At 35.1% G+C, this 14,150-nt stretch overlaps 1 protein-coding gene across 1 annotated transcript in view; it reads right to left on the reverse strand.

The window, feature by feature from the left end:
* LOC149552091 (WD repeat-containing protein PCN-like) overlaps positions 1–11,717 on the reverse strand; it is a 31,136-nt gene extending 19,419 nt beyond the window's left edge. Inside the window, exons 1-2 of the mRNA XM_089787560.1 lie at positions 11,014–11,717; positions 7,856–7,999 (exon numbers count right to left, since the gene is read on the reverse strand). Coding sequence (XP_089643686.1) covers positions 7,856–7,999; positions 11,014–11,172 — 303 coding nt within the window. The 5' untranslated portion in view covers positions 11,173–11,717. The remainder of the gene's footprint in view (positions 1–7,855; positions 8,000–11,013) is intronic.
* Positions 11,718–14,150: the final 2,433 nt, after the last annotated feature.

The following is a 14,150-nucleotide window of genomic DNA, read 5'->3' on the forward strand; positions in this document are numbered from 1 at the left end:
CTTCCATTTAAAAATAGTTAGCAAGAGTTGACAGTAACTAGATTGCAAAGGTGGCACCTTATTGTTGTTCCATACGGAGAACGACATAGGTTTCTATGCACATGACATACGTATTTACAAAACACAATACATTTAATTTATTTTGCTTAAAGATTAAAATTTACGATCTTCTCTTTAATTAACTTCATTTTACTTGTAAAAGGACATATAAAATTGTGTTTGCCACATGGAGAGTTTAAAAATCCAATGTAAGACACCTGCCTATGTCGCTATCCTTAAAACATAAAGATGGCTTGGTATGTACTCAATTTCAAATGTGACTATAGGATCCTCTATTAAAGAGGGCACAGATGGTAAAGACCCCAAAATTTACAAAAAATAGCAATTATAAATTCAAACATATGAAACAACAAGACCTAACAACAACCTAGATTCTACACACTAAAATGCATCCACTTGTTTCTAGGCATCAAGAAACACAACTTAAGAGCTACAGCTTGCAAGATGATTTGGACTATGTGCACCATGTCGAAGTGCATTAGTCAAAAGACAAAACTTCTCCCCTCCCAAAGGGTGTAATGTCCACTTTTTGCTCGGCACATCAATAAATAAATAGCAATGCTAGTCTATTATCTATTCTCCCCATATAGGCTAAAACATTGAATTAATAAAAAGGGTTGAATGTTTACTTAAATGAAATCATGAAAAAGCTATAATTGCTGCTAAAATGAATTTAATTATTCGTGGGCAATCATTAAACATTCATTAAATCGTGACTTATTAATATTCCTAAGCAATACTTCATGGTGGGACATTCATTAAAGATAGGCCCATATTGTATATTATATCGCCCAAGTCAAAATCAGAGAATAGAAGAGGTGATTGAATGCTTTTTCAGTTAAAGGATCTTTTTACATAAAGGCAGCGAATTGGGATTCATTATATCTTTCAATCTTTGTAAAGAATTTTATCTGCGAGTGTTGAATTTTGCTTTTCAGGATGAAACCCTTGAAAGGTGCATGCTTGGACACAACCCCAGGCAAACCTCATGCTTTTTCATTCATACGTACAGTATAGAAGAGTCAGCAGCAAATATAGGGATCAGGTTTCAGTTTAAATTGGTGATAAGTAAGTTTGAGTAGCTTCAAAAATTCAAGATATCCATAAAAAGTGAAGTGCTGATTGAAAAAATCACAGCTCTCTCCAACCACAGAGATTGCAGCACATGAAGGCACCGTAAATTCTTAAATCACAGGTCTGCAACTAATTGAGATAATCTTCCTTATCAAGCAGCAGTCAGGTCAGTGAATGATAGTTTCAATCTTGGAGTACTCGTCTACAAGCTTTAAATGTGTAAATTAATTCCAAATAGATAGATAAAGGGGGTATCACTACTGATTGTCAATGCACCTGTTTTCCATCTGTATTTCTTGAGCATTTTGCAACAATAAGTCGAACCCTTGTTGCTATGAGACAAGTTATCTAAGCAAGTCTAACGTATTCAGAAAGTTACATTACATCCAAGGAAAAATATTTGAGGAATATCGGAGCCCCAAATCCAGCCAGCCTGTGGAGCATATCAGTGCATGAAAAAAATTCAGTTGCATGTGAGTTAGCTACTCTTGCATGTCAGTTTAGAAGCCGTTTATGAAAAGGATTGCCATTGCATGTTATTTACAAGCAAACTTGGATGTCAGTTTGGTAGATACACATACGGTTGCATGGTACATTTGATCAGTTTGAGAAAGAGGGTCATTGCAAGTCAATTTAAATTAATTCTATGCACCCTAGAGTAGGAGGATCACACAAATATTACACCTGAAACACATCAAGACAGCAAGTAGAAGAAGCGGAGGGTAATCTTACTGTTGAAAAAATGAGGGAGAAGAGAGCAAAAAGGACGTCTAGGGGCATGAACAGTCAGCTTCGTGAATTCTTGACTACTTCTACCCAACAATAGTAGCAAAGTCTACAACAGTTACATGACCATATAATTACAGCCATGTGTCAGATGGGATTGAACCATTCATGAACAAGAAGATCGAGAAGTGAGAGTAGTAGAAGGCATAGTAAAACAGGTAAAGTCATTGCAACAGTTTCAGATAGACCACTTCAACCGACTTTTATACCAAAAGAAGAAGAACAATCCTCTACAAGTTCAAAAAAGTAGCATAAGAGGAAAGAAGACTCGATGGTGCTACGCAAAAATCTACATGAAAATCTTGATAAACATGCAGATTTGGTTCATGAGATCAAAAGAGAAGTGTTGGGGAGTGACTCATATCAGGCTTCATCATCTTTGCAAGAAGATTCACAAGACGATTCTATAAGACAGATGTTGTGATATTATCACACATCACCCCAGTGCAAATGGGGACCACCAATTTTTTCCTTTTTAGTGTCTTGCTTTATTGTTTTTGTTTCAGTCTCTGGTCTTTTCCCAGCACAAAGTTTAGGAGTTCAATTCAAATTCAGGGCTGTCAAAAAGTGAAAAGAGAAATTGTGACTAAAAACAAATTTTGATACAACGAAAATATTTAGAAAGGCCTAGGGATGAAGATCGACATTTCTTAGGGTGAATTCTGACTACTTTTTACTTTTTGGGAAAGTTGTTTTTTCTGCTTTTTACTTTTTCGTTTTAGGCAATTTTGGGACCAGTCCACAGACTTGGTTTTTGTTTGTTTTTTATAAATTTATAAAGTTGCTTTTTTGAAAATTTTATTTTTATAACTTCCTATTTTTAGAGATTAAACAGTTGTGAAAAAACTCTTGTTTTAAACTTCAAGTTAGTCTGGATTGCATGAAAAGTAAGAAAATTGGTAAAGGATTTCAGATTTAAAATCGAGGAAAGGCATTCAAAATTGAGAAAATATTCTAGAATAAAATAAATGGATCAATTTGAAGAAAATTCTAGAATAAAACAAAAAGATTTAAGTCTTAAGAAAATTCTAGAAGAAATTGGGCACAAGAAAGGGAAAAAAAATTAAAATAAGTTAAAGTGCTTTCTTCTAGAACTTCGAACCATCAAGAAGAGAAGAAAAATTTGAAAAAAAAAAAATTCTAGAACAAGATCAAAACAAAGAAATCCTTATCCAAAGATATTCCACCTCATTTTTGGATAATATAAATTCTGAAATTAACATTTTTTTAAGTATAAAACAAGGAAATCTTATCAAGAGAATTTGATCTCTTTCTTGTAGTTCAGGTTTCCTAAATATGGGAAAATAAAAAAGAACAAAGCCTACAATCTAGGGATCCACATTCTTTATTCATAAGTTGGACAGCAAATTTTGGTGCTCAAGTCTTGGGTGTTTTTCTGATTGCAGGAGCAGGAGTGGAGTGGAGTTCAAGGGCAATTCTTCATAAAGTTTCAAGTTTTCAATCTGAAATTTTCAGAATTAGGGCAGATTTTGTGACTTTGTCTAAGCGCTGAACAAGTTATTTTCTTACTTCTTCATGCTTTCATTTATAATTCTTGATTGAATGTTTTTTTTTATATAATTGAAGGTAAAATTTGGCTGTGAATGCAAGGTGAAAACAGAATTAGACTTAAAATCCACACTTTGCATTTGTAAATTTCACATCCTCTCCTTGGTTAGTATTTTTTTAATCTTTTCAGGTGAACGAGGAAAATTGAGACGAAATTCAAGAGGAGAACAAGCGGATATCAGGTGTGCAGACTGGTGAAAGCACTCTAGAAACAGGCTCCTTGAGCTTGGTACATCAAATTGACAAGTATCTTACAGAAAATGGCTTTCACAGTGGCCCATCTGATTCTAATTTGCATGTCAAAAACACTACTGTTGATATTCTTCCTATTGTTGTCTATGTTGATTATCATTGGTAGTTCGACACTTCTAATCAATCAGATCAAATAGAATTGTGTCAATCCTTTGACATGACAAACTTGGGACTTCTACACTATTGTTTAGGTGTTGAAGTTTGGCAAACTGAAAATAGTATCTTTTTATTTCAGTCTAAGTAAATCAGCAGTGTGTTGGAAAAATTTTGAATGTAAGGCTAAAAACCTGCATCCACACCTATGGAGAAAGGGTTGAAGTTGACAGCCAAATCAGAATAACCTTTGGTAGATGAATGAATCAAACATTCAGGCAACTGGTGGGCAGCCTCATCTAACTTACTGCTACTTCTATTAAGCCTGATCTTAGTTTTGCATTGAGCTACATTTCATACATCATGACAACTCCCAAGGTTAATTATTGGGTAGCAGTGGAGCGTGTGCTGCATTATGTGAATGTCACTTTCTAACTTTGGTCTTCTGTACAACAGAAGTCACGATCCTAGAACTATTGATTTTACAGACTTATGTTGGGCAGATTTTGTTGATGACAGAAAATGAACATCTAGGTATGTTTCAGTTTAGGATCTGGTGCAGTCCCATGGACTAGCAAGAAGCAGCAAGCAGTGGCTCTTCCCCCAACGGAAGCTAAGTATTGTGGAAAAGTTAAGGCAGCTTGTGCGAAGGTTTGGCTTCGAAGAATGCTTGCACACATGCATATCTCAAGCAGGTTCTACTCACCTTTACTGTGACAATCAAGGGGTGCTCAAACTCGCCAAGAATACCATCTTCCACCAGAGAACCAAGCATGTTGACTTTCATTGTCACTTTATTCAAAAGTTGGTTGAATAATACTTAAGATTTCTGGATTTGATTGTGTACAAACTTTTATACAATCAAATGATATAGCTCAAGAGGCTTTGAGAAACTAAAAAAACGAATTAAAGGGGAGCTTTCTTGTCGAATGATATAGCTCAAAAGGCTTTGATAAACTAAAAAAATTAATGACTTCATCGCATATATTTGATATTACAGGTTTCTTGCCATTTATTATTGAATTTAATGCTTCAAGAAATCAAGTTGGAACAATATTAATGCAAACAAGCCAACTCTATAATGGTCACCTCCGGATTTGATTTTTTGCCAATTCTGAATTTTGCCAAAAGTCTGATTTCTTTAAAATCAATTCCTTATTTCTGGATTTTTGTGGTTTTTACAGCATTCTTTCTTTTTTCCAAGGATTTTTCAGATTGTTTGATAAAATGTATATTGATAAAAGACAAAATAAACTAACAGCATTACTTAATACCAAAGTGATAATAATTCTGATTTTTATTTTATTCAATTAAAGCCTAACATGACCATACCAGACTGCCGTACAGATCTGGGCAACTTTGTACAGTACCAAATATATACATGTTGATCAGCAATTCCTGAGGTCTCCTCAGCCAATTCCAAAATGCTGGTAGAGATTTAAAAAGTCTGAATTTTATACTATCTGCTGCTGCTGTAAGCTGATGTCCAGCTAACATATGGATGTTGATCCTTCCTAGGCTGTATGGCCAAAGAAATGGAGGGTCTGAAACATGTATAATCCCACATCCAACTCTGATCTGCAAATCTGATACAATTTTCTGCCCCATCTAGAAAATTCTTCTGAATATTTGATGCCACTTTGATCTCCAATCTGATATAAACTGAATCCGGTCACCAGAAGGACTGGGATTTCCTCCAACTCTTAATTCCCCCAAGAGTTTACATCCTGGAAGACTAAATTGCTGCAGAACCCTTCTCAGAGTTCCACCTTCCAATAATGCACAAGTTAAAATGTTTTCAGAACAACCCCAAATGGCTGCAACAATGATGACTTTATTCCATTGCTCTTTTCAGTCCAAGACATTTCGAACTTTCTAGAATTTTCTGTCGTTTTAATTTCATAAACTTTATTAAAATATCCATCTCCACATAAAATTGAACTCGAGGGTCTTGCTCCTATGAAAATAAAAGAAACACATTTTGAAGTTACAGCTTATGCTCAACTCCTAGGAAAATGTTCCGAGGGGGTATTTTATTAATAATTTATCCCTTTTAACCAAAGTAGATACTTAAATATTTCCAATTTTATTTATAAACTCATCATCTGGACTCCAAACTGAATTATGACTGCTTCCACCAGGCCACGGATGATGTCTGAATGTTCCATATGAATTGACAAACTCTCCATAAAAAAATAGGCCTGCCTCTCTTTAAAAAAAATGCAACCAAAGTCTCCTAAATGACTGAAGTGATGAGCATACCAATAAATACTGGGTGGGGTGAATCAGTATTTCAATTCTTTAAAATTTTGAATAAATAAAGCACGTAAACAAGAATAAAGCAACCACCAATAAAGCTAACACCAATTTTCTCATGGAAATCTCTTTCAAGTGAAAAAGAAAACACGGCATATAATAGCTATCATTAACAAGAAAGGCACCTAAACAAATTACAAAATGTGAGCACCAACTCTCAAAGGGCACAAACCCTCTTCGAAGCACCAACTGCAAACAGCCAAAGCATCAAATCCAGCTGGCTGAGGTTTGCAGCAGACCAAAATAGTAAAACCTTTCAATATAACAGAACAATTCAATTCTAAAGCCCAAGAAAGGAATACTGCTTAACCCAATTGATCCCTTTTCTTCAGGCACACAGCTAGTATAAACTCATTCATTACAGTCAATCCCTTTCACTAGTTATAATAAGATCTGCAAAAATGCTTAGTATGTATGCCTTTAAAACACCATATTTTATCCCTTCAATACTTTCACATCACGCCATGCATCCACTCCATGAAATGGCATCAAGAACTCATAATCACTCTTGAAAATGAAGTGGCCAGAAGAATCACATTCAGTCAGATAGAGTATTGTATGCCTGAAGAAAAAGTTTTCCCACAGCCAATCAATCCAAATCCACTTTTTTTATTGAACCATTACACTACAGACCACACCATAGCCTCTCCAACTTGTCACTTTTTCATTTCCTAAGCTTCAAACCTTTCCAATCAAAACCAACTCTCACTAAAAAAAACATGTTTTATTCTGGTCAACAGCAGGAGTTACCCACATCAGTATCATATTTTTTGACCACGCAAAATGCCAAAACAGTCTTCAGCAACCCCTTCGCAATACCTGATTCTGTCTATTCTACCCATTTGAAATCAATTGAACACTTAGCACTGATTGGATCTAGGTGATGCTCACAGAGCTGAAGCACAGATACTTCCACGGCATCCCCTAGATCCAATGAGTGCTAAGTGCTCTATTTATTCTCGTGAGAGATGGGTTCATATGAACCAGTACTCATGAAACATTGGTCAATGAGTTTGACTCACAAACTACACAGTTGAATCTTGATAGCAACATCACAATTTGACTTGCTGTGGAAAATATCTCCTACTTATCAATTGATGAGCTTAAGGGACTTTCTAATGTATGGTTCATAAGGAGCAACAATTGGTGAAGGTTTTGCAATTGGGGTTGCAAGCAAAGTTGGTTTAACCGTGGAGGAAACTCCATAGTTAAGGGTGCTCGAGCTGGAGTAGAACTGGGATGGGTTACCTCCTGAGAAGTCTTGGTGTTTCACCTCTGTGAGCATCACCTAAATCCAATGAGTGCTAAGTGTTCCATTCATTTTCATGAGAATGAGTTCATGTAAACCACTACTCATAAAACATGGGTCAATGAGTTTGACTCAGAAACTACACAGTTGAATCCTGGTAGCAATATCACAATTTGACTTGCAATGGAAACTATCTCCTACTTATCAAGATTTCTCTACCATGCATAGAACAAAGATGAAGTACTGCTGCACCAGTCTTGATTCCTAGACATGAAAATACTTCAGCAGAAAGAAATTCGATCTAGGATCAAAAGTCCCAAGATGCAACAAAAATATCTTAGCCTAAAACTTTGAAAAGCAAATTTGGTAGCATACAAAATAAATGATTCATGCAAGTTAATCAACAAGAATTAACACATAATTTCAATAAACTTTAATCAAAAATGCCACACATACCCTTTGCTCACAGGAACAAAGATCCCATTCAGAAATGGTTCCATCTAAAGAAGCTGAAAATAATCGGCCAGGTGCACAGGTCTCCAAGCTTGAACGACACCAAACAAGAGATGAAATTACAGAGTCTTGTCTTCCTCGAAGAGTCTGCAAAATGGCAAAAGTACTTCAGCTTCTAAAACACACACACACAGAGATTTGCTTCAAAATTTCCCTTGCACTAACATGAATACAAGTTATTTTAGTTTCATGTTATTCATTTCAAAAAGGAAGTTAACTAATGCAACATATTATGCCAGAGTGTTATGGATGAAGACTCTAATCTTCATTGTCATGAAATTCACCAAGCAAAGTCTTCCGAGCCAAAAGCACCAATTCAAATGTGCATGTTTCATCGTAAAATGTCCTCTAGAATATCATGGAATTATCTTTGTCAAAAGATAACTGCCTCTGTCATCAAGTTCTGTGCCTACATGCTAGCACATGATATTTGCCATATCTAGTCTACTACTTGTATGCTAGCACGTTTGTGCTGTATCAAATCCACTAACTGCATAGTAGCAAGTAACATTTGCCAAATCCAGTTTGCAACCTACATACTAGGACACATTGTTTATGATATATCTAATCTAAAGAAGTAATATGGCTTTTAACATGAATATAAAAAGGTAAAGTGCCTTGTAACTGAGCAGCAGGATAAACTTGCAAATTTACTGTATATGCCTATTCCACACTATATTTAAAGCCTTTAAATAAGAGGTTGACCCATATAAGAAACCATTTCAAGAATATCAGTTTATTTGTAAGAATACATGTAAACCATTTCTAAATCTGCCAATATGCTCAAGTTTATAACAAATATCATTTTCAAGTTTCCAGTGTTTCTGAATAAACATAAAAATCCAATATATAACTGTACAAAAAACCATCAGTACTTAATAACTACGGGAATAAGAAACAAAACACTCCAAAAAAAAAAAAAAAAAAAGCTGCCCAACATTACAATAATTTGATGTAAAATTTGAGTAGTCTAAACCCTGGTCTGATTCATGATGATGATAGTTTGAACATAAGCAGTCTCTCCATGTAAACTAAGCCCTCTTTGCCCAAACATTGAAAGAATTAATAAGCTGCCTAATTGCTTCTGAAACAGCTAATGAACAGAATTCATTACCTGCCTGGCAAATTACTGCAGACACATAACCTGTTTCACATTAATACTTTTCCAAATGCAATCTATTAGAACATTACGTGGTCTAGCATCATGACCGAATTATTGCCATAATACTCTAGATTAACAAATAGGCAATATTGTGGGCAAAAGCACACATCCCAGAGAAGCAATAATGTCTTCCAAAGTGCAGACATCTCAGATAAGAAATATTGGTGGCTAAAGTGCACATATACCAGTTAGGAAATATTGTGGACAAAAGCACATATGTCCCAGGGTAGATTTGGCAGAATAGTTGTGTATTGGTAATGATTATCAGCAGAAAGTATTATAATCATATAGCCCTAATGTTATACGGAGAAAGCTTGCGAAGTCGACAAAAAAGAAGGGAACTTGCATGCCCATTATTCTATAGGCATGCAGACGATCCCTACCATTCTATAGGCAAAACTATCGCCCATAGATAGAATAGTAGGGGGTGTGTGTGGGGTTCCCCATAGAATTTTAGGTCAGGTTCGACTTGGCCTCTGACCACACCGAAGAGAATGCCCTACTCAATTACTATAGTCCCCACCCACCCATGTTACGTAAGGAGCCACCCCCTACCTAAAATTTTATGTGCCATGAATTACAAACATACCATGCAATGTTATGCAAAATCAAAGTGTGCATACAATTGCCTACCTGCACTGCTAACTGCAGCAAACACTTACTCCAAATACAGTGAATTGGGAACAGACAAGATACTTCAGCCTTATCTGCTTTCTTCCTTGCAATAAACTTCATTGTATAAAAACCTAGTCATAACTTTCTGGCTGACTTCAGCTTGCAGTTTGCCAGACTAGGCAGTGCAGCTGATCAGACATCAGTTCTTGAAAGCCTAGTCCCAACAAATGTCCACCAACAATATTTAGACCCTGTAATTAAATATATTTTCAAAATAAATTCAACAGGAGAATAAATGTGGAAAGAAGCTGCATATCAAAATCTAAGTGATTACCAGGAGTTTCCATGAGACTTTTCCAAGAAACCTACATCTTCCTAGGGTTAAAGATGGGGTAATCATAAAACTTCCGATTATTCTGTCTTGAAAACAAAACAGATCTGACTTAGCTTGCAGCTGAGGCAGCTATTTTGGGGGCATCAAAAACATAAAGATGTTACTTTCCATGAACCAACTAAGACTCCTAGCTACGACATTCTGATGCCTGTCCTGATCATACTGGTATGGTATAGAACTGGAAGCTACACCCCCTTGCAATGCAAGATATGGCCTAAATCCTTTCAACGCCTCAAAACAAAACCACACAGGCTATGTTTAGCCTTGTGAACGTTAAAAATATCTTATCTATATCAATTTCAACACATAATTCAAGTCACATCCCTGGACTTCCGTCCCAAATTGGGTCTCTCTGCTGCCATCTCTATTTCCAAAGGATTACCTGGCACTGATTTAGAGCATTGAAGACATAAAGATGTTATTTTCTACGGACCAGCTAAGACTCCAGACTACGCCATGCCGATGCCTGTGCTGATCATACTGGTACAATATGAAGCTGCAGGTCCTGACCCCATTGCAGCGCAAGGTTTTCCCTAATACCTTCCAACACCTAACTCAATATACATTCCTCAACTTTAGTCCCAAACTAGCTCTATCTTCGCTAATATCCTTATTCCCAACGGATCGGCTATAAGTAGAAGAAGGGAACTTCCCATGATCTCGGTGTATGCTCCACCTCTTCGAACCACGGACCCTTTTGTGGTTCTGATAGTTGCCTTTAGTCGTAGATTCAATGGGCTTCAACGGTTTTTCTTCCTCTTTCATTTTTTTCATCTCCTTTTGTTATGCTAGATAATAAACAGTCTCTATGTGCATTCATGAATTCTATGACAGGATTTCAGTTCAGTTCAAGTCCATTACTATTCATTTTCTTCTAGTTAATAGAAAAAACTAAAAATACATGTTAACTGAATAAGAACTAATCCATACCAGCAGGCAGTGCCATCCAACGGAGCCAGGAGCAACACTCCAGATTTCAATCGAGGCATCTTCACGTGCTACTGCGACCAATGTTTCATCCACACTCGTTGCAAGTGCCACCACCGCTGACGGCTTCCACTCGATAGACCTTACCCTGTGCACCTCCATTGTGAAGAACCAAACTACCCCACAAAGAAGTACCCTGACTTGAAGTGAGGAGATATAAAGTCTCCCGTCTTCGCCAAAACCCCAGGTAAAACCTTGTCACGGCAAACCCCTAAATCCTAAGGTTTTATCTTATTAAAAGATTGAAGTGTTGCGGTCTCCTTCGGTATGACTCCAGAACCAGTAGGCGCTTGAGCTTCTCAAAAACCAACAGTTCCTAAATGGTTCTGGAATGACGGATTTCCAGTTTTAGCGTAGGATATGAAAGGATATTTTGAGGAAAACTTTTGAGATTGTATGGAGATACCAATAGATACAGAGGATTGATTTCAGAGCAACAAGAGTTTTGAAGATTGGCGATCAATGCTTTTGCCGAGATGGCGGCCATAGCGTCTTCAGGGCATTCAAGGTTCTATTCGGTAGAGGGTTTTTATTAAGATTTTATTAGAAACCCGCGATTGCACAGGCAAAATGAATTTTTAGGGCTTGGAGTGGATTTCTTCTTTCTAATGATTAATTTCCTTTCAAAAGTCGGAATTTTTCTTAATAAGAATTTAGTAACAATTCTTAAAGGGTTATACTTCCTTTAGAGCCTATCTTGAGGTGTTTTCATCCTTCGGCAACTGAAAATATTTTATTCAAATAAATAAATTGTTTTCAAATTATTTAATTTAAAGTTGTAATGCAATTTAATTTATAGTAGTTTGCATATAATAAAGTAAAATATTATATTAGTATTATGAATTATGTTTTTTAACCAAAAAAAATTAATGATATTAGATATATTTTTAGAAACTAGAAATTTATATGTTTAATATCTTATTACTTATGTCAAAAGGTGCTAGCTCGTCTGGTTGTACGAGCTTGTTGCCTCACCCGCAGAGGATTAGTCTCACCTCAGCTCACCTCTTCTAAGTGTTGGGTTGGGCTGTAGGGATACCTCTGTGTTAGAAAGAAAAATGTTGCCCCACTTGTAGAGGATTAGTCTCACCTCAGCTTGCCTCTTCTAAGTGTTGGGGTAGGCCGTAGGGATACCTCTGCGTTAAAAATAAAAAAATAAAAAATAAAAAATTATATATATATATATATATATATATATATATATATATATATATATATATATATCTTATTACTTATGTAATTAGGAATTGGTCTTCGTTCTTATGGATCTAAATTTCATTAATGTCTTAAAGTATCTAAGTTGTGTTCAAATAGGAGTGATATATGTAGACATTATTGAGGAGTTTGTAGGCTAAGAGATTATTTCCAAGTGAGACCCTTCATTAGTAAATTAATGGGATGAAATTTAAGATTCAATGTAACACATGCACGTGCATTGGTGCATGAATTTTTGATTTGAGAAAAGGATATGATGATGATGATATGCTAGTTATGTTATAGATGTGGGTTAAATAATCAAATCATATGTTAACTTCATTGAATGAATTAAAAAAATATTAATCCTCAAATACAAAATCTTATCAAACAAATCAGTGATTTCCACATATTATTATCAAATTTTTTTTTCAAAAGGATTTTATGAGGATGCATCAACCCTTCAATTGATGTAATTAGTATTTCTTATAAATACAACACCCTGGCCCACAAACTATTGATTTTACAATTGTCACATCTCGTCTTTTGATAGTCCTAGTTTCTTACTTATGTGTCAACCTTGTCAAACTTTGACTTAGTCAACTATGTTTTGACACTTATTACAGAGATAATTATAGTTAATTACAATAATTGAAACTTGGTGATGCATTGATTGATATGATTAAATGGTTAATTTGATGCATAAATGTATGTCTTAAATCATGTCATCATGATGGTTGTCATATTTCATTACAGATTATGATTATGTTGATGATCTTTCATGTGGAAATATTGATTGATATGTTAGATTGGCAACTAATGATGGATATTGACTCATTCTATGTTTTGAGTGTCTGAGTGGTTGCAGGTTTGACAAGACGAGAGTGTGGTCGAGGTAGAGGAGGTTAGCTCCTCGAAAGGGGATGGTCGGATATCCGAGCATCCCACACACCACATAGATTTTAAATGTTGATTTAATTTCAAGTTCTGTTTTATATATGCAATTATAGAGAATATATATATATATATATATATATATATATATATATATATATATATATATATATATATATATATATATATATATATATATATATATATATATATATACTCATGATGATTCTAAAATCTAAGCTATAAAAATCAAATAAGTGGAATGTGTTGTTTAATGATAAAGATCACATGCTCGTGATGTTAGGCATTTAATTAAATGTGAGTGTTTCATTGTAAACAAGAAAGGGATATTATCTATGTGTTTGATGAAGTCAAATGGGATAAGGACCCTATCAATAAAATCAATAAGTTTAAACCATAATGATACGTATAGGAGTTTTAGCAATATTAATTTTAGAAAAAATGAGAAAATGGTTTTGTTCCATGCAAAATTGGGTCAGTTATTGGGATTGGGGGTTTATTTTATTTAATGTGGTTATGGAATATTGAAAGATATGCGACAACTAACAAGCTAGAAGCAAGAACATTGCTCGACAACAACAACAAGATTGGTAAACAAGCTCATCGGCTAGCAACATTGCATTAATTCCCTATGTTCCTCTTTTTGGTATACCATGTTTAATGAATATCTTTACTTTCTGTGCATGTTAAATTCATTTCTGAGCGTGAGTAATGGTAGAAGTTGTAACAAAGATTTATTTGGAAGTGTGTGGGGCTCTCTTTGTGAATAACAATAACTTTGCTACCTTAATCTTTTGTTACTTTCTTAATTTACTATGAAGGGCACATTCTTTATTTCAACTTCCATGTTTTTAATTAACAAAAATCCAATAATCAAAAGTATTAGGTAGTTCTACTAAATTCATGTGATAACCCCAACCAATTATAACTTCGCCAAACACCAAATTCTTCTTTAATTCAATTGTTTGACA

Source organism: Cupressus sempervirens, chromosome 6 (genome assembly GCF_028749045.1).
Source record: "Cupressus sempervirens isolate cs-2001-9-10 chromosome 6, ASM2874904v1, whole genome shotgun sequence".
NCBI lineage: Eukaryota > Viridiplantae > Streptophyta > Pinopsida > Cupressales > Cupressaceae > Cupressus > Cupressus sempervirens.